The following is a 22040-nucleotide window of genomic DNA, read 5'->3' on the forward strand; positions in this document are numbered from 1 at the left end:
ACACTAGTCAACATTCCTACCTGAATATTTGCTGCCATGTCATACAATAGCATTGAAAGAGGTACATTCAGCAGGCATTAACCTTAGCAAACTTCTTCAAGATGTCAAACTTGTGATTGAAGACATTCTGTTGACCTGCTCTGTCACCTCTTCCCATGCTGTCCGGACAGTTGACTTCTGAGCATGACGTCCCTCCAACGCAAAGATTGCACTCTCCCTTGCCTTACCTCTCTGAGCATAACCTTCAGGTCTCCCTCCTCTCTGGGCCCTTGTAATCTATCTCCTGGGTCATGCTCAAAAATCCGACAAAAAACAATTTGCAAACAATGTCACAAAAAGCTCAAGTCCCCCTTTAAGATGTAGTAGCTGTTCTTTTATGGTGCAGCACTGGACCTGCCCCTTACCCCACCCCCAGCCATGCTCCCAGTGCATGGCCCAATCAGCATTCCGAGCACTGGATGATTATTTAAATGAGAAGATCTTGGAAAAAACGGGAGTTTCCCATCTCTGCTCCTGCAACACAAGATGCACTCGATCATTTCCAATTGCACAGTCACTGGACTCCTAACAGAAAATTGACTGCAGATTTGAACTGATAAGGGAAGAACAGTAATAATGATAGAATAAAAAAGACAAGGAAGGTTACAATAGAGAGGATCAAAGCTGATGGTGAGAGGGATTGCCATCAAATGACAAGGTGTTGCTTGTATTCTGTGCAGGAGTGTGAAAGATATCTTAGAAGATCAACCCTTCATGCCAGATATGGGAGCAGTATTAGCATCATGGTAAAATTGGACGGGGACAATACTGCCCATAACGTTAACTGACCCTTCACTGCAACCATAATTAAGAAGATTAGAGAGTGCCCTTTATAAGGTACTGTGCCATTACTGTTTTCTGGCTTGTAAAACAGAAATTTATATTTCTAAACTACCTGATGTGAAGTCAGATTATCTCAATTCCATGAAAAGCTGAGCAGCTTGAAGATTAGGGCCTGTATACTCCATCCCAGGTTAAAGCTAAGCAGATTGAAGAATGACTATATCCCTGCTTCAAATTGAAGCTGAGTCGCTTGGAGCAATTAGCTGTACATTCTGACTCAGGGTTGCAGAGACCTTTACCCAGCTGGTGTCTTGGTTCTAACAGCATTGGGTATTATAGACTGTCCTACACATGGCATCACTATAATTGCCAGAGGAAACAGAAATTTTTAAATGGCAGAATTGTTACATCAGAAGCCATCTCTGCAAACTAAACAAATTATACCCTTGCTATTTCCCAACTGTGAGCATGAAGCTGATATTTATAAAAACCATTTATGGTTAATCAGGGAGGAATTAAATTAAATGTATTTATTAAATTAGATTTATTTTGAAAACAGAGGGAAATGATTTCCTTTGGTCACTCTATCTAGCAATATTGTAAACGCAGGAAAATTTTGTTTATTCTCTATTTCTGGAAAAATTGCAAATGCTTTCTTTCAAAATATGTATGTGATTTTACTTGAAATAGTAAACATAAAGGCCCCAAATTTCTGTGGCCCTGGGATTGTAAATAGAGGTCCTGAAAATCAGTGAGGGTTGTTACATTTACGGCTGTACCACTCTAATTTTGGCATGAGGTTGCGGGAATCCCCAGAGAAACATATAAATAGCTGTAAACGCCATTTCTTTTTTGGGGGGAGGGTCCACCGGTCTCCCACCAGAGTTACAGCAGGAGACTGGGAGAACCCCCCTGGCATTTCCATGGGGTTCTGGGCAGGCAAGGGAAGAATCTGGGCTGGATCCAATTACGCTGAGTTCCGTCCCTTTGACTTCCTGTCTGTCAGCGATCAATTACAGTACGGAAACCAGCCTCTTGAAAACTGGGGATTTTTTTAGCGTTTTAAATATCGGATTGGGCCACTCATACGAATGCCCTCCTTACTCGGTGACTGGCATGGGCATTCATTCAAAGTATATAAATGGCCCTTATTCTGAAAAGTGGGCCAGGGTGAGGGGCAGTTCCGTGGGGCATGCAGAATCAACTGAAGCTCCACTGATAGTGGTGTCAGTCAGTCATGTTACGTAAATTGCGGTGGTGTTGCTGGGTCTCACAGCGCACTGATAGTAATAGTGCAATTATGGTAAACTAATGACACTGTAAAGATTTCCTTTTACGATGTGATAGTTTGTTATTCCTGAGAGGCAAGAAACTAGAGTCAGCAATAAAATGGATTGTTACTCTTAGTGTTATTCAATGTCTCTGAAACAAATTTAATGACCTCGATATTAACCTCCCTCCCCCCCACCCCCATTACAGAGGGGATTGTTAAAAAGTGAAATGTGCGGAACGCAACCCCAATCCGCTAAGGGTCCCCGGTTGTGGCCTTCTGCTGCTAGTGTTCCCTCCTGCCCGCCGGCCAGGCTGTCCATTTGGCCAGCTGTCAGGCAGGAGACAGAGCTACAAGTCCTTAAGATCGGCAGAACCTTCATGTCTCCAGCCTTGCCAGGTTCTTTGGCTGTTTTCGGCCTCCCTCACACTCTCCACGACTCCCTGTAAATATCAAAGCCTGTATGTCACTGAATTTCATCACAGTAGGTAAGATACTTTTCATCAATAATATTATAGACTTGTACATTGATATACAGGAAGGACATAGGAATCAATCATTATATGCATACAAGAACATGCACAGGTAGGTTCCAAGTCCAGTTAAAGCTTTGTGCGCAGATGAAGTTAATAGCTGCAGGACCAAGGAAAGCTCTTGCCTAGAGGAATGGTGCAAACAGCTGCCTTTTGTTAATTGGGGAGCTGCCATTCACACACAACTCTTACTCTCAATTGATGACATTTAGAAAAGGACAAACAGTTAAGCATTACTCTTAATAAACTCCACCAGAGAGGTATTTTGAAGTCCTGATTCCATTGTCTCAGATTTCAGGAGATGTGTCTGTTTGGATTCTTGTCCTTTCACTTCTTCTAACTAGAATCAAAGATGTTAAAAAGTAGTTATCTGTAAATCCCCAACACACTTGTACGTAACTAGAAGACATAATCTGGAGCATTCTCTTGGTTGAATGTTCTTATTGTGAAATTAAAGGTGTTAACCATGAAATAATGATACAAACCCTGTTCTTGGGTACTCACAAAGCTCCCTCATGTTCCTTGTGTAACACAGTGCCAGCAATTTTCTCATGCTACATTTTCATTCTGTTCCTCCAAAAATGGGACCTGGTTCATGCATAGCTGTACAATTCTAACCCATGGAATGCATGGAGCACCAACGGTGATATTGCATCCAAAAAAATAGCAATGGGAAGGAAAATCAGGCAGAGTAGTATAATGGGAGGTCATTCCACTACTGCCTGCTTTACATCCCTGCTTATGTTGAAATTTCCACTCAAGGTCACTTCAGCCTTGAACTTTTCCACCTCTCATGCACCGTATGGCATTGATACAATTAATGACCTCTTGCCAAATGCCCCTATCTACCCTTTGGCTGACCTGACAGTCATCACAGTGAAAGAGGACATCCCTTCTCTGCTGCACAGCAAGATTTTTATAGGCTCCTTCTAAAATTGTGCTACCTTGCTTCTGCTACTAATTGCTTAAAGACATTTTTCTGGGCTGCTTCCAGGATAGCAGCAGCAAAATACAAAGAGCACTATTGCTGCCCCCACGCCCCTAAGCTCCAGGAGACCTGTAAGACCTGTAGTAGTACACAAAATTCCACCCCACAATGGGCAAGCAAGAAGTAAGGGGTGTGAATTACGCTTAGTGCTCGCCCACATCATGCAAATTAGCAGAACGCAGTAATACAGCCAGGTTCAACAAACTTCAAGTTGGGCACGTGCAAACTACAAATTGCCACTTACCCCTTCCTTGGACATTGTTCTCGGAAAGAAGAAGTACGGAATGGAACTGAGAGCCACCAGTGAAGCAATGAGAAGGAACCCAAGCCACCAGGCACCAACCCACCTTGGGTCTGAAGGCGTCAACTCAGCTGCAGTTAAAGGCACAGTCAAGTAAGTGTTTTTATTCAATTAAATATTTTTCCGTATTTTCCTTTATTTTGTTCCACAAGTTCTTTTACCTTCACAAAACCTATTTCATTGGTCCCAGCCACAGAAATCCAATGATCAGCACCAGGAGAACATATCACAAAATACAAAGAGCTTTAGCAGTGACATACAGGCTTTTGCTATGGTCTCGTGTCTAAACTCACTTCACATAGGACCCTTACAATGACACAAGGGAGGAGATCTTCATTCTCACTGAACAGGTGAAAAATCATTGATCTTAACCAGCTGCCTAAGATAGACAGGAAATCTCCATCCCATCTGAGCTGGATTTAAACACAGGTCCCAGAGGTGAAAAGACAGTCTGTAACCCTCAGCTCAAAATGTTCTGTAGAAGTTTCTTGGACACATGGATTGAGGTCTTTAACCTTGCTGAGTGACACATTGCTGCTGTTTATTTGAACCTGTTCGGTCCCATTTCTAGTTAAGGGGAGATTTTCCGCTATTGGTGCCAATTTAGACATTTTTACCTGGGTACTTGGCTGCAGTGCTGTGAACTGACTGCCCCAAATTTTCTATTGTCAGCTCATTTGAATAATTATTCATATTACTTGTGCAGTTTTCGCCTTGTGCAGGGGAGCAAACCTAGTGGGTGATGTGGAACTCTGGCCAGTGTCCAAATTAAATGGATGTGTGCATTTGAAGGTAAGTGCCGACATAGTGACCAATATTTGTCAGCCTTTGCCAAGAATGGGGGAGGGGGGTAAAAATGCCAGGCATAAATGAAATGAAAGCAAACCCAAAGTGGAAGCACAAAACAGATTCTGTGAGCAAATGACAAACTGATACAAAATCCAATCTCCTGTTCGATGGTTGAAGAAATGATTATGCAGTTGCATGAGATGGTGCAAGGAGGGTTTCCCTGTTTGGCACTCCAGGGCACCCACCAGAAAACAGCAATACAACATTCCTGTCATCAGGTGGTGACCAGGCTCAATGCTGTGTACACCACCGGCAGGATCTGGGAACAGATGCATAAGCACACTAAGGTCAGAGCATGTGGAGTCAGGGGACAAGTAACAGAATGGCTAGCAAGCTGGCTACAAAACAGAAAACAGAAAGTAGGGGTTAAAGGTATCTACTCAGACTGGCAAAAGGTGGGAAGTGGTGTTCCACAAGGATCGGTGCTGGGACCACTGTTGTTCACCATTTACATAAATGATATGGACTTAGGAATCGGAAGTACAATTTCAAAATTTGCGGACGATACCTAATTGGGGATGTAGTTAATACCGAGGAGGACTGCGACAAAATGCAGGAAGACATTAATAAACTTGCAGAATGGGTGTGTAATTTGCAAATGAATTTCAATATAGTTAAGTGTGAGGCGATGCATTTTGGTAGGAAGGATAAGGAGACCACATACTCCTTGGAAAATAAGAGTCTAAGTGGGGTAGAGGAACAGAGGGATCTGAGGGTACAGATACACAAATCACCACAAGTAGTGATGTAGGTTAATAAGGCCATAAAAAAAGGAAACAAAGCACTGGGGTTCATTTCTAGAGGTATAGAATTGAAAAGCAGGGAAGTTATGTTAAACTTGTATAGAACCTTGGTTAGACCACACTTGGAATACTGTGAACAATTCTGGTCTCCATATTGTAAAAAGGATATAGAGGCACCGTAGAAGGTGCAAAAAAGATTTACTAGGATGATACCAGAACTGAAAGGTTAAACCTATCAGGAAAAATTGAACAGGCTGGGGCTCTTTTTTCTGGAAAACAGAAGACTGAGCGGTGACCTGATAGAGGTCTTTAAGATTAAGAAAGGGTTTGATAGGGTAGACGTAGTGAAGATGTTTCCACTTGCGGGGCAAGCCAGAACTAGGGGCCATAAATATAAGATAGTTATTAATAAATCCAATAGGGAATTCTTTACCCGCAGAAACTTCTTTACCCAGAGAGTGGTAAGAATGTGGAACTCGCTACCACAAGGAGTAGTTGAGACAACAAGCTTGGATGCATTTAAGGGGAAGCTAGATAAACACATGAGAGAGAAAGGAATAGAAGGATATGTTGATGGGGTTAGATGAAGAAGGGTGCGAAAGGCTTGTGTGGAGTATAAACACGGGCATGGACCTGTTGGGCCGAATGGCCTGTTTCTGTGCTGTACATTCTAAGTAGAAACATAGAAACATAGAAAATAGGAGCAAGAGTAGGCCATTCGGCCCTTCAGGCCTGCTCCGCCATTCAAAATAATCATGGCTGATTGTCTAACTCAGTACCCTGTTCCCGCTTTTTCCCCACATCCCTTGATCCCTTTAGCATTAAGAAATATATCTATCTCTTTCTTGAATACATCTAATGACTTGGCCTCCATTGCCTTCTGTGGTAGAAAATTCCACAGGTTCACCACGCTCTGTGTGAAGAAATTTCTCCTCATCTCGGTTCTAAATGGTATACTCCGTATCCTGAGACTGTGACCCCTGGTTCTGGACTCCCCAGCCATCGGGAACATCCTCCCTGCGTCTAGTCGTGTTAGAATTTTGTATGTTTCGATGAGATCACCTCTTATTCTTCTAAACTCTAGTGAATATAGGCCTAGTCGACCCAATCTCTCCTCATACGTCAGTCCTGCCGTCCCAGGAATCAGTCTGGTAAACCTTCGTTGCACTCCCTCCATGGCAAGAACATCCTTCCTCAGAGAAGGAGCCCAAAACGGCACACAATACTCCAGATGTGGTCTCACCAAGGCCCTGTATAGCTGCAGTAAGACATCCCTGCTCCTGTACTCAAATCCTCTTGCAATGAAGGCCAACGTACCACTCACCTTCCTAACTGCTTGCTGCACCTGAATGCTCGCTTTCAGAGACTGGTGTACAAGGACACCCAGGTCTCGTTGCACCTCCCCTTTTCCCAATCTATCACCATTCAGATAATAATCTGCATTTCTGTTTTTACAACCAAAGTGGATAACCTCATATTTATCCACGTTATACTGCATCTTCCATGTTCTTGCCCACTCACCTAACTTGTCTAAATCACATTGGAGTCTCTTTGCATCCTCCTCACCATTCAATTCCACCCGAGCTTTGTGTCGTCTGCAAACTTGGAAATGTTACATTTAGTTCCCTCATCCAAATCACTGATATATTGTGAATAGCTGGGGCCCAAGTACTGATCCCTGTGGTACCCCACTAGTCACTGTCTGCCACCCGGAAAAAGACCCGTTTATTCCTACTCTCTGTTTCCTGTCCGTCAACCAATTCTCATTCCATGCCAGTATATGCCCCCCAATCCCATGTGCTTTAATTTTGCACACTAACCTCTTGTGTGGGACCTTTTCAAAAGCCTTCTGAAAATCCAAGTACACCACATCCACTGGTTCTCCCCTATCTATTCTACTAGTTACATTCTCAAAAAACTCCAGAAGATTTGTTAAGCACCCTTTCATAAACCCATGCTGACTTTGTCCAATCCCGTTAATGCCCTCCAAGTGTTCTGTTATCCTATCTTTTATAATAGACTCAAACATTTTCCCCACTACTGATGTTAGGCTAACTGGTCTGTAATTCCCTGCTTTTTCTCTCCCTCCTTTTTTAAATAGTGGGGTTACATTTGCTACTCTCCAATCTGTAGGAACTGTTCCAGAGTCTATAGAATTTTGGAAGATGATCACCAATGCATCCACTATTTCCAGGGCCACTTCCTTTAGTACTCTGGGATGTAGATTATCAGGCTCTGGGGATTTGTCAGCCTTTAGCTCCATTAATTTCCCTAGGACTATTTTTTTTACTAGTACTGGTTTCCTTCAGTTCCTCCCTCTCACTAGACCCTTGGTTCCCTAACATTTCTGGCAGGTTATTTGTGTCCTCCTTTGTGAAGACAGAACCAAAGTATGTGTTTAATTGTTCTGCCATTTCTTAGTTCCCCATTATAATTTCCCCCATTTCTGACTGCAAGGGACCTACATTTGTCTTCACTAATCTTTTTCTCTTGACATATTTATAGAAGCTTTTACAGTCAGTTTTTATGTTCCCTGCTAGTTTACTCTCATACTCTATTTTTCCCCTCTTAATCAATCTCTTTGTCCTCCTTTACTGAATTCTAAACTGCTCCCAATCCTCAGGCTTGCTGTTTTTTCTGGCAATTCTATATGTCTCATCTTTGGATCTAATACTATCCCTAATTTCTTTGAGCCACCTTTCCTGTTTTATTTTTTGTGCCAGACAGGAATGAATAATTTTTGTAATTCCTGCACACGTTCTTTAAATATTAGCCATTGCCTATCCACTGTCATCCCTTTTAGTAAATTTCCCCAATCTATCAGAACCAACTTGTACCTCATACTTTTGTAATTTCCTTTATTTAGATTCAGGACCCTAGTTTCTAATTCAACTACTTCAATCTCCATCTTAATGAGGAATTCTATCATGTTATGGTCGCTCTTCCCTAAGGGAACACGCACAACAAGATTGTTAATTAATCCCTTCTCATTGCACAATACCCAGTCTAGGATCGCCTATTCTCTAGTTGGTTCCTCAACATATTGGTCTAGAAAACCATCACGTACACATTCCAGGAATTCCTCCCCCACAATATTATTGCTAATTTGGTTTGACCAATCTATATGTAGATTAAAGTCACCCATGATTATAGTTGTACCCTTCTTGCATGCGTCTCTAATTTCCTGTTTAATGCCCTCCCCTACATCTCCACTACTGTTTGGGGGCCCACCAATGTTTTCTGCCCCTTGGTGTTTCTTAGCTCCACCATACAGATTCCACATCGTGATTTTCCGAGCCAATATCCTTCCTCACTATTGCATTGAATTCCTCCTTTACTAACAATGCTACACCACCTCCTTTCCCTTTTTGCCTGTCCTTCCTAAATATTGAATACCCCTGGATGTTCAGTTCCCATCCTTGGTCAGCCTGCAGCCATGTCTCCGTAATTGCAACTATATCATAACCCATAAATATCTATCTGCGCTGTTAATTCATTTACCTTATTGCGAATGCTCCGCGCATTTAGACACAATGCCTTTAGACTTGTCTTTTTAAGATTGCTAGTCATCTCAGTTTTATTTTGCACTGTGGCCCTATTTGTTTTTCGCCCTTGTTTTCTCTGCCTTCCACTATTGCTTTGTAATTCTATGTAAAGCATCTGGAAAGATAAGATAACCTGACAGCACCATATATCAAGTAGATGGTCCAAGATTGTATGCCAACAATTGTTGCATGTCAACTTTTTCCACACTTACTGCTTGCCTAAGGCAAGCTCTCACACAAGCTTACAGCCCTTTCATACCTCAGTAGGGTACAGCTTCAAGATGCAATGTATAGTGCAAAGCCTTACTACACACATCTTCCAAGGGCATCACACCTTAAGTTATTGTAAAACAACCCAGCTGTATAATGCAGTGTAACCTACTGAAACCCAGGTGAGCATGCAGGTTATGAATGGCCTGTCAATGTGCATGTCCTCTTTTAACTTTCAGCATCTCATGACCACGGCTCCAAATTTCATGGGGCCTAGAGGTGCACTTTTGGTGTACGTCCAGTCCAATCATGGCCCATGATATTGGAGGTCATGGGACTGGGGGAGGCGATTCCCATTCTGGAAATATCCTCAACTCCAGCCTCCTTAGTGCTGAGCGCCCTGTATGCCTGAATGAACCGGCATGCCAGCACTTTGAGTGGCATTCCAGATCTAGGTCCTGGCCTGGACCCCCATAAAAATTGCCAGCTCTATTTGTTGCATCTTCCTGCTTATACAACTCATCCGGCTTCTAATTGAGTGGCTGGTCAGTGCTACCTTTTCTGTCCCCTCCTCTAATTGTATATGCCTAAGATGCACCTAGAGTGGCATAGGAACCTGCCAACCATATGCTGATGACATGATCTTCTCCTGACCCCAAACATTTCAATAGGATGAGCAGTGGAGGTCATTGATAGCCACTTCACTGCACTTATGCTGGTGGAGCAGTTCCAAGCATTTCTGGGCCTTACTTTTCACATTGTACAGCAAGATGGCACAATGGCGGCCCAATCCTAAAGGCATAAGGCATCTCTAGTGAAACATAAGTGAGGAAAACATATATTCTCTCTCTGATATGTCAATGTAGCTCTATCAGGGTCTGTGGATATGTATTCTTGACGGGACTGTGCAATCTGATTCAGGTGCAGGCAGAGCTTCTTTTGATTATTTCTCTGCAACTCCTCCTTAGTCTAAGCTCCCTGAGGGCAAAATGAATTCCAGCGGACTTGGATGATATAGGTGGTGAAAAAAAAGGAAAAATCAGCAGTAAACTGCAAAATGGCCCAAAAAGGCAGTAAAAACAAACCAGCACCAAACGCAGCACAATGCCAAGTGTTTGGAACATATGGCAATATGAATCATGACCGGCAGTATGCTGTGACACCATAGGACACCAGCATCATTGAACAACAGAACATTAGCATGGTTCACCAATGGTATCATTTACCACTGGGAAACCAGCACTGTTCATTAATGGGATTTTCAAACTATTTACCAATGAGAAATCAATGCCATCTACCAAAAAGAAAACAGTACCATCAAATAGACACTAACACCAATCCCCAACAGACACCAGTGCAATATTGCTAGTGAGACAGAAACACTATTTACCAATGGGAAACCAATGCCATTTACCAATGGGACACCACACTATTGACTAATGGGATACTGGAATTATTCATTGGTGGGATACTTACACTTTAGAGATTTATCGATATCCACGTAGAATTGCAGCACTGCTGAACTGAGCATGAAAGCCAAAGCTGGACCTACAAAAGCGATGGTGTAAAGTATCCCTGAAGGAATAAGAGAAGTGGAGAGTGAGGGATGAAAATACAGTGTAAAAAAAAGTCTGGTGTGAAACTGAATAGTGTAGGAGTTGCATCTAGTCAGAGCTATTGGAACTTACTGTGATTCAAATCCGTGCCTGTGTATTGCCTGTATTAACTACGGGCCTGTTCTGGTTATGACCCTGTACTGACCTGTGAGTTGTGCATTAATGGAATCAGTTCTGTAGACAATGTACGATCACACTATGCTACATTATTGGATTTGAGTGCTGAACTTGTTGGAAATGTCCCTGGATCCATTAAAGGGTGAGAGATGAGAAAATTCAACCCTTGGGGGGATGAGGATCTGTCTACCTCCTTCTATTGCTTTTGGTAAGTTATCCTTGGGGGCAAGCACAGCCTCCCTCCTCTGCCTGACTCCCTCTAGCAGCACGTCCAAAGTTCAATCAGACAACCTCCTGACCTGACAGAAATCTTTTTGAGATGAAATTTCTTCTGTGTACCAAAATTAATTCTAATGATGCCTGCCCCTTTAAGCTGCTGAAGGCCTTTAAATCCTGCAGCAACATGTTATCTTTGCAAGATCTTATGATTCCCAGCCAAGTGTGCTCTAGGCCAAGTTATCTATGCAAGTCTTTTATTTGCCTATAGCATTTTCAAATTAGGGGGAGGGACTCTGATGGCAAAATTCGGCATGGTCTACCTTCTGAGTGGCAGGCTTACCTGTGCCATGGGCTATTTCTATCTCATTTTTGTCATTATTATAAAATTATGGCTCACATCTTCTGCAATGGTTTCTCCTCCAGTCCCCTCATGGTTATCCTCCTGCATGCCCCAAGATTCCATCCAAGGTCTTCTTCTAGACCTCATTTTCATGCTGCTTCTTGGCGGCAATACCTATAAAGGTGTACGACTATCATTCAAGATTCCATGACTTCGGGTGTGCTGTTTGATTGCCCATCCAGCATCAATACATGAATGAGCCAGAACTTCTTCCAGTTAAACATAGGCAAGACCAAAGCCATCCTGTCCAACACTCATCAGAAACTCTCCACCTTGTTATATGTCTCCTCACCATCAAAAGTCTTCTCAGAATCTACCTCTTCAACTGTGCCTTGAGTTGCCACCCCAACCTCCTATTCCTAACTCCTTGCTTGGTGTCCATTACCTCCATTCCTCCTGAAAAGAATATTGGAATGTTTTACTGCAATAAAGACAGTATGCAAGTGTAAGTTGTTGCAATAGTGGGGTTGTGGGTTACAGCAGTGTAGTTGGGGTGTTGTAGTTATTGGGTTGGTATTGCAGAGATTTTTGGGGCATTAAACATACCCATATATATTGGAATGTTTTTCTCACTGCCAAAATCGTCTATGTATGAAATTCCGAAGGGCTGGATAGGGACCATCCCGATTCCTCGCAGCAGCTGGGTGAATATGAAGATAGCGACCACATTGCTGCCAGTGCTTCTGTCTTGTGTGCACTCCAAATCTGTTGGGGAGGAAGGGGTCTTGGATTCTTTGACCTGACAGAGGTTGGAGTCTGTCAAATCTACAAAAAGTAGAGAGAAAGCTAGAAATTGCTGTTAGCATTGTATGATATTCCTCTGTCCACTATTTTAATGGAAGGATTAACCCATTTAAAAAAATACCTCCATTAAATAGCAGAGGCATGTCATATGAACATATTGTGCAGTCATCCACTAATTTCACCAACAGTAATTTCTAACTTAGACATTAAAAGTGTTGGCACCACGTTTACCAATGCTTCACGGATAAGTATGCTTGAATTTCATTACTGTGATTGACTCAAGTGTTATATATGACAGGTCAAATAACACCACATGGTCATAATTAATTTTTAAGAAGTGCAGGACTCTGAATGGGCCTGGGCCTGTGTGATTGGCTCTCAACTGTATATAAGAGCCAAACACACTGAACAGGGCTTGGGTGATGGGCCATTCGATTTGATTCATCTGTGGGGTACTCTTGTGTAGTGGAATGTTACTGGGCTAATAATCCAGTGGCCTGAACTAATAATCCAGAGAACGTGAGTTCAAATCCCACCATGGCAGTTTGAGAATTTGAATTCAGTTTAAATAAAAAGCTAGCATCAGTAAAAGTGACCGTGAAGCTGTCGGATTGTCATAGAAACCCAATTGGTTCATTAATGTCATGGTAGGATAGTGTGTAATATAACAGGTTAGCAGCTTGATGTGGGTATCATGTGTTAATTGGTATATTGTAAACAATTTTACAACACCAAGTTATAGTCCAACGATTTTTATTTGAAATCTACAAGCTTTCGGAGGCTTCCTCCTTCCTCAGGTAAATGTTCAGGAGCTCCTTGAAGCCTACGCATTTAAACATCACAGAACAATACATGGTGTTTACAGACTGCCACTGCAACTGCCCGTTGCCAAGGCAATCACCGTATTGGTATAGAGAGAGTACAGCAAGTGCTAGAGACATCTCTGTGCAGAACAGTCAGCCTGATCAAGATAAGGCTGCTGGTGTAGAAGTAATGAACTGTATTCCTGTATAACTGGGTTTAGACAATAGACACTTAGATGAAACTTATATCACATGTTTTTAGGAGTGTATAAGTTCTAAGTTTAGTGGAAAAGTACTGAGTAAAACAAGAAGAAGTAACCCTGAATAAGAGATGAGATGGGGCCTCCTGTCTAATGTTTTGTCAGATATTAGCCAAGTGATATAGTGCAGAGCTGGACAAATCTGGTTTAGAGTCAGTTTTCAGATAAAGGAATAGCTAAGGGTTACCTTCTATTTTATGACCAAAAGCTAAAAGTGGCATCATAATGTAATCTGCTGCATTTTAACAAATCATGATAGATCAGTATGTAATGCATGCTGCATTGACATCCCATCAACACTGTTTATATTGTTACACAGAAAGAAAATTTGGTCATATCTCATAGTTCTAACTTATTGTGTTGCTGTGATACTAAAGATGTAGAATCACAAGTCTGGTGTCTCTATGATCTACTTACTAATAATGGTTTGGTCGTAAACATATGGTCCCATAATGAAATGCGGCAAGGTGGTGAGGAATCCGGACATTGCCACCAGTATGCCTCCAAGGGTAACCACACGAGGACGATGCACCTTGCTCCCAAAGAAACTGACAAACACCACTAGCACCATGCTGCCAACCTGTGGTTAGATGATGATGAGCCTGGTTAGGGAAATGCTGAGAAACCTGATTAATAACATGCTGAAAAGACTGGTTAGTAAAATGGTGAAGACCTGTTTAACATAAAGTTTAGCGGCCTGTTTAGTGAGATGCTGAGGAGCCTGGTAGATGAAACAACAAGAAGCCTGATTAGTGAAATGGTGATGAACATTTTTAGTGAGACAATAAAAAATCCTGGTTAATGAGATGCCCAGGAGTTTGGTTAGTGAAATAATAAGGAGCCCGATTAGTAACATGGGAAGAACGTTATTAGTGGCATACTAAGGAATCCTGGTTAGTGAGATTGGGTGGACCCCAATTAATGAGACAGTAAAGAGACTAGTTAGTGAGACAGTAACAAGACTGGTAGTGAGACATCAAGGAGCCTGGTAAGTGAGATAATAATGAGATCAGTTAGTGAGATGGTAAAACTTATCAATTTTGCAAACTTTTTTTCTTTTTCATAATTTGCTTTTTTTTGTCCAGTTTTCTCTCCTGCTCTCAAGGCATTGACTGCTGCAGTGATATGGTTCCAAAGGCACAAGTTGCCTTCTGATACCTCACATTAGTGATCCTCATGTGGGCCATTGAGTACTGGTAGACTATTCCACCATGGGGGAGCATTACAGTTGAGCTCAATCTTGACTTCACCCATCATCCACACATATGCACTTTGCAGCAACTGTCTCTAGAAAGCAATTAAGGACAGAAACCGTGCTTGATTTTTCTTTCTTTCCTTACCCCAGCAACAGTGAAGTCACTTGGGGTACAATAACTGCTACTCTGGCTGTAACCAGCTACAGGTTGGGAGTGAAATATGGGGCCATAACAATTTCTCTAGTCACTAGTTCTATGTGAATGTTTCTGCCCTTGATCCCTTTCAACAAGATATTAGCATATCCATCTCGGGGTACACAGGCACAGAATGTTTAATGCAGGGTAATCAGAGTGTAGCCATAAAAAGGCCTTCTTAGTCTCCAAAGAGGTAATGAGGAGAGGACCCACAGGGTCAATTCCACACATCTACCTAACAGCTACAATTTCTTTGGAAGTGCAGGTTATCACATATTCTCCATTAAGCAGCTGGATAGAGATACAGTTTCATAAGGGAGTTGAGGTAGAAGATCAACCATGATCTTATTGAATGGCGGGCTGTATGGCCTACTCCTGCTCTTATTTCTTATGTTCTTATGTTATTGTCACTAACCGTAATTTCCAACCATTAGTTTCCAATCTTGCTGTCTCTGTATTCTATCTTTCTTGTCTCACTTGTTGACACATATCACTATGGCTATTGCTCCTCTAAAGTTTGCCTTGTTCCTTCCAAGCTCCAAGTATGCCATCATACATTTTTTCACCCTCCCTAAATTCTTGCTATGTTGAAATCAATTAATTGCACTACTTCTCAGCCTAACTCATTCTTTCTCAGCACCTAAAACTGTGGAATTACATATTTTCAGCCTTCCTTTCCCTACAGTCTTAAAGCTTTAAAAATCTAAGCTTGCCATCACCTAATCAGTGCTTCCTGATTTGTCTTGTTTTTCTCCTACTCTTTTCAATTTTTTTGATATTCTGCACTGAGACTTGGCGCATCACCTAGGGCTTCTCAATTACAAAAAGAACCCTGTGATAGACCTGTGTGTACAGAAATCAGAACATAATAGAGGACGTATAGCTTTGAATTGTTCCCTCTACATTTTGACAATTGTTCTGACCAATTTTTTTATATATATAATTGATAATTATATTAAAGCTGATGTAATTACAGTATGTCAGCTCAGAAGAAGCAGTGAGTTCCTTACCTCATGTACTGCTGTTAGGATCCCTGACATCTTGCTGGAGAAGCCGAAACGCTTCTCAATAGTAGTAATGCTGGTTTTGAGGAAGATGGAGATAAGCAGCATGGATAGATGCAACATCCCATGGCAGATGACAAAAAACTATACAAACAAATTATAGATGTCTTTATAGAGTTAACCAATAAAGCCAAACATTTCCAATTCTTAATTTAAAAAGTGTGCAACTGTTTTGTTTGCAATCTTTTGGGGATGTCTCGTTTCAGAGTGTGTAAACTCACAGTGGAATGTTTTTGCTTTAGAGTGTAGGATCTCACTAAAAAGGGGCTGGGTTAAGATCGTGTGTGTTCATAGTGGAGATTCTTGTTTCAGAGTGTATAACTTCATCTCTAAGGGTCTCATTTCAGAGAATTTGCTTCTGAGTGGGTGCCCTGCAGTTGAAGGTCTTAATGTCTTGTTTCAGGATTCATGCCCCCATAGTGGAGAGTCTCAAGTCAAATGTACAACTCCAAAATGGAGGTCCCACTTCCGAGATCAAAGATCTCTTTTCACAGTGTCAGCCTCACAGTGGAAGGTCTTATGTCAAGGTGTGTTCCACAGTGGAATGTTTCATTTCATAGTGGGCACTGCATACAGAATTATGTGGTATGGCATTTGCACCGGACTGTACCGCCTTAACAAAATTTTGTTGCCACCATCTCCGCAATAAATGAAAAAGGTTTCCTTCTGCTGCTGCATGTGGTGTGACACAAAAGAAATGTTGCTGGGACAGTAGAGGCGACTAGTCAGACTGAATTAAATTAATTTTCTTCCTTTACGTGACCATTGCAATGTATGGTACCTGTACCTGAAGTTCATACTGGGTGGTAGGTTTAAATCCATGATCCCATCAGTTGTGTAATATTCCCTTTTTCAACTTGGAACTAGAGCTGTGAGGCATGAAAGACGCTGGAGGCTCACTAGTGGGACTGCATGTGCAACATCTCTGAGCAAAATATAGGACGATTTCAACCATGCCCACCCGACGGTTCCGGGCAGATGGGCAGTTAAAATTGCTGATGGGATTTAACTGCTGAGGTCCCACTCTTTTCTCACAGGTTCTGATTTTAACCTGGTCTTCTGAGCAGGCGGAAAGGACACTAACCGGAAACTGGTGGGGTCTTTCTTTAAACATGCAGATCGGGCTCTGATGACAACATCTACTTTCCCACAAGGAAAGTTTAGGCCTCACCTGCACCTGGCTTTCCCCCATCCACTGATCGCGAGGCCCTCCTGCTTCCCACTGGTTTCGGGCAGGAACCTGACTAGGCCTATGCAGATGAGGCCCAGGAGTTAAAATCTCCCAGGCCTTAGGCTGCCGAGGTCAGGACAATTTGCTGCCTGCCATAGCCCTGTCTGCCCAACTGCCATTCCGAATTAAAATTGGGGCTTAGATGTCTGGACCTAGGAGGAGCCTGTCAACTGGAGCAACTTGGTGTAAAAGGCAAAAGACTGAAATCCTGCAGCAGAAAGAAGATATAGTTTTATATTACCTTTATATTCCTGAATAAATCCATTTTTTTTGGTGTTTTATATGTGGTCATGGATGCCGATGTACCTACCAAAGTGAAAGGAACATTCATTCTCAAAATTAGAATCTATTTCAAAAGCAAAATATTGCAGATGCTGGAAATCTGAAATAAAAAAAGAAAAAAAAAGAAAATGTTGGAGAAGCTCAGCAAGTCAGACCTTTGTCAGAACTCTGGTCTTCAGCCTGAAATGTTAACTCTGTTTCTTTCTTCACAGATGCTGCCTGGGTTGCTGAGCTTTTCCAGCATTTTCTTTTTTTTAGTACTACTTCAATATCAGTTTGTCTGTCTGTCTATCTATCTATCTATCTATCTATCTATCTATCTACAGTATTATATATTTAAAATGGTGAATGTTCATAAGATTCTCAAGGTATTGCACTTCTAGGAGGAACTATAAACACAACGTTACATGACCAATGGATTATGATGAGGCCAGAACCAACGATATGTGGCAGCCCCTCACTGAACACATGGGAATCTCAAGCAACAGCTTTCAGGTAAAAATTATAGCATTGGGAATCCATGAATTCTCCAAGTGAGCAGGAGAAATCTGTCACTGAGCAGATGTATTGACCTCCCCCTACAGAGCAAGATCTTGGCCCCTTATCCTGAATGAACAAGATTTCAAGCCCTTCCCAACCCCACGCCCTGCTGGCTGCATTACCTGTTCCAACCCACCCGTGGGCAGCTAATCCCTTACCCCGCCACTTCTCAGTTGCTGCAGTTCCCCCTCACAGGCTGCCCCTTCCCCACTTCATTTCTCCTTTTATAGTAACCTCCTGGCTGCATTTCCCATCCACAGCATCCTTCCTTCCACCCCCACCCACACTGGCTGTATTTCCCCTCTCCTAATGGATGTTGGGGAATGGGGATGTGAAATGATGGGCAGCAGAGAGAAGTTAGGAGGAAAGAAGGAAAGAGGAATGGGGGAAAGGAGGGGAAGAGGGAATGTGAGAAGGGGATGAGGTTAGCTAAGGCAGGGTAACTACCTCAGAGGGGTAGGTGGTAGCTCAAAAAGCATTTCAAATCATTAGTAATCTTTGCCAAGAATGAAGCAGACTAAAAAGTAATAGGTAAAAATAAAGTAAAAGAAAACCCAAGATGTAGGTTTGAGTCTGCAGGCAAGCAAGAGAGCAATTCAAAACACTCCCCCCTGTTAGATGGCTGCAGAAGTGAAGGTGGTGCTGCACCCGGAGCTGGTTGTGAGGAAGACTGCCCTCTGTGGCACCCTGTGACACCATCTCCATAGGTTGGCATTGCAGCATGCCTGCAAGGAGATGGAACAAGTTTCAGTCCACAACTGACTGATACTACCACTGGATGTGCCAGCCATATGCTGCATGATAACTTCAGGTGTCCTTGTAGCAGAAGGCACAGCTCTGCTTCTGCCTTTTTGATGACTAGTGCCTTGTGTGGACAGTTCCCCACACTTTTCACCAGATATGTTTGTCAAGGCCTGCAAATATGGTTGGTGGCATTTCGGCTGGCCGTTGATCAGCCTGACATGCCTTCTTTCAAGCAGTGCCACTGAAAGCAGGAGATACTGTGATTGGGATGCTTTTGAGGAGGCATCCAACATTATGATTAGTCAGGCAATCATATATCTTAGTTCAAGATTGATGCCAGTAATGGTGCCTGGTGCAAAAAAAAGCTGGAACAGTTAGCACAAAGGTTCATAAGAACCTAAGAACCAGCAGTAAATAAATTAAAAATGAGGAAAAATGGTCAAGAAATGGCTGAAGTATACTTACATCTTAACATTATGATCTCCATTCCATGCCTTCTGTATACCTACCATTATCTAGGATGCCCATTTCAGTTGGGTGTGATAATAAATTGACACCCTGCACAATTGCCAGCAAATGGTGTGGAACTCATGCCCATCACCAAATAATACATAAATTAAGCTCCTGTCTTTTTTTCAGGTGGGTAATTCCTACATCAACGTTCATCACCCATGGAAATTATGTATGGCACAGAGTGGGTGGAGATCCAGAGTCATGGAACTCTGCCAAATTTCCTGCTTGATTTATGCTCAGACATTCAACAGCATTACAATTGTCAAATCCTCCAACATCCGGGGGTCACCATTGATCAGAAACTCAACTGGACCAGCCACATAAATGCCGTGGCTACTAGAGCAGGTCAGAGGCTGGGTATTCTCCAGTGAGTGGCTCACCTCCTGACTCTCCAAAGCCTCTCCAACACCTACAAGGCACAAGTCAGGAGTGTGATGGAATACTCTCCACTAGCCTGGATGGGTGTAGCTGCAACAACACTCAAGAAGTTCAACACCATCCAGGACAAAGCAGTCCACTTGATTGGCAATCCATCCACCAGCTTAAACAACCACTCCCTCCATCTCTGGTGTAAAGTGGCTACAGTGTGTACTATCTACAGGATGCACTGCAGCAAGTCACCAAGACTTCTTTGGCAGCACTTCCTTAACCCATGATCTCCACCACTTAGAAGGGAAACAGATGCATGGGAACACCATAACCTTGAAGTTCCCCTCCAAGTCACACACTATCCGGACTTGGATACATTTCACTGTTCCTTCATCATTGCTGGGTCATCGTTGCTGGAACATCCCACCTCACAGCATTGTAGGAGTACCTTCACCATAAGGACTGCAGTGATTTAAGAAGAAGGCACATTGCCACCTTCCCAAGGGCAACTAGGGATGAGCAATAAATGCCACCTTTGCCAACAATGCCCATATCCTGAGAATGAATAATAAAAGAAAATCAGCTGACCCAGTCATAAATCCAGGCTTGCGTGTGATGTTAATGTGGGAATGATTGAGAAAAAGAATACATAAGAGCAGGATGATACTAGCCCGAAGCTTCACCTTCCCCTATTCCTTCTCTGCTTTTATATACTCACTAGGTCTTCTCCAAGTGAGGAAAGGCTTAGGACTTCTGAGTCTTTCTCCAGGTTGAATCTATTCTCATATGCCACCCTGGGTGTCAATAAATGACTATGCATTATGCGGCTAGGTTGTGTTACAATGATTTGATATGTGAATCCCTTGAAAGATGTGAATGTGCCAAGGCTTTCAATTGTAAGTTCAGCTTGAATGTGTGGTCTGCTGAAGTATGACTGTGTAGGAGACGCAATGAAGGAGCTGTAAGGTTGTGTGATAACTTGAATTGGCTAAGCAGTTCCATGATAGGCTCAGTGGTAGCACTCTTGCCTCTGAGACAGAAGGTTGTAGGTTCAAGCCCCACACCAGGACTTCAATACATAATCTAGGCTGACACTTCAGTGCAGTACTGAGAGAATGCTGCATTGTCAGAAGTGCTGTCCTTCAGATGAGATGTTCAATGGAGGCCTCATATGCCTTTTCAGGTGAATCTCATGGCATTTTTTTCAAAGACAAGCAGGAAGTTCTGTCGAAGTCCTGGCCAACATTCATCCCCCAACCAACAAAACAAATCAACTGGTCATTCATCTCATTGCTGTTTGCGGTACCTTGCTATATGCAAATTAGCTGCTGAATTTGCCTATAAAATAACAGAGCCTGCACTTCATTGTGACGCACTTTGGTGCATTCTCAGGACATGAAAGACACTATTTAAATGCATGTTTTCTTTTACTGCTTACCTATGCCAAGCTTCATTTAACGGGAGATGATTTGAAAGTGCTGGCCATATGACCAACGCACAGGTCACCTGTTGGGTCCCTGTATGGTCAGCACATTTACCCGATATTGCAGTGCCATAAGCATAATAGTTGAGGGCAGTGGTGTGCTTGCCAAACACTGACAGTGCCATTGTTATGTTCAGGTTGGCTGTAGGTGTCCTTGCTGCAGGAGGCAAAGCTGTGACCCTGAGCAAACGGACACATTTGGCTTTGGTCATTGGCGGGTAGGTATGCCAAGGTCTGCAGACAGAGTCTGAGGCCTCTTGACCTTCCTGGCATGCCTTCTTTCATCTTGTAGCACCTGAGGTAAGAAATACTCTATTTGATACACTTGAACAAGAAACTTACTTTAAAGAGTGAAAAAAAACTGGCCTGGATTTTTTTTTGGAAAACTAAATTTTAATAAAAATGTCAGAAATATAGAAAATATCTAATAAAACAACACTGTACTAAAAACATTGTAAAAAAAAAGAATACATTTAAGAGCTGCTTGGCCCATGGGGCTTTCCTTGTTTCCATTCCAAGGAAAAAAGAGTGAACCCTGCACAAACATTGTTAAATTGTCTTACGTGTTCACTTAAATATTTTTTGCATCTCATCTGAGGCTTTAATGAGACATGAAGTAAGCTCATGCACTTTAAGCTTAATTAATACAGGAGATGTGTGAATTGTAGCCTAGAAAGAATTTAGTATGGTACTTGCCTCCCAATTATGTGGCCCTTGTGCCAGTTGCTCAACTTCTCTTCCAATGCACAGGACCACTGAATTTGCCCTCCCTATCTACACACTAGGAATAATGATTCACAATGCCTGGACTAATTGTTCCTCATGCACCATATCCACATGTTAGGACTAATCACCCCTGATGCACTATATCCAAATGCTGGAGAACTAATCGCTCCTCATGCACTGTTTCCACATACCAAGAGCTAATCACTACTTATGCACTGTATTTATATGCCACGAACTAATGATTCTTCATGCATCATATCCATACACCGAGGTCTAA

At 42.4% G+C, this 22040-nt stretch overlaps 1 protein-coding gene across 1 annotated transcript in view; it reads right to left on the reverse strand.

Moving 5' to 3' along the window:
• The window catches only part of LOC137332796 (solute carrier organic anion transporter family member 2A1-like), a 46659-nt gene extending 25410 nt beyond the window's left edge, over positions 1–21249 (reverse strand). Inside the window, exons 1-7 of the mRNA XM_067996733.1 lie at positions 21061–21249; positions 15822–15959; positions 13838–14000; positions 12160–12378; positions 10738–10836; positions 3858–3985; positions 2863–2965 (exon numbers count right to left, since the gene is read on the reverse strand). Coding sequence (XP_067852834.1) covers positions 2863–2965; positions 3858–3985; positions 10738–10836; positions 12160–12378; positions 13838–14000; positions 15822–15959; positions 21061–21249 — 1039 coding nt within the window. The remainder of the gene's footprint in view (positions 1–2862; positions 2966–3857; positions 3986–10737; positions 10837–12159; positions 12379–13837; positions 14001–15821; positions 15960–21060) is intronic.
• Positions 21250–22040: the final 791 nt, after the last annotated feature.

Source organism: Heptranchias perlo, chromosome 15 (genome assembly GCF_035084215.1).
Source record: "Heptranchias perlo isolate sHepPer1 chromosome 15, sHepPer1.hap1, whole genome shotgun sequence".
Taxonomy (NCBI): Eukaryota; Metazoa; Chordata; class Chondrichthyes; order Hexanchiformes; family Hexanchidae; genus Heptranchias; species Heptranchias perlo.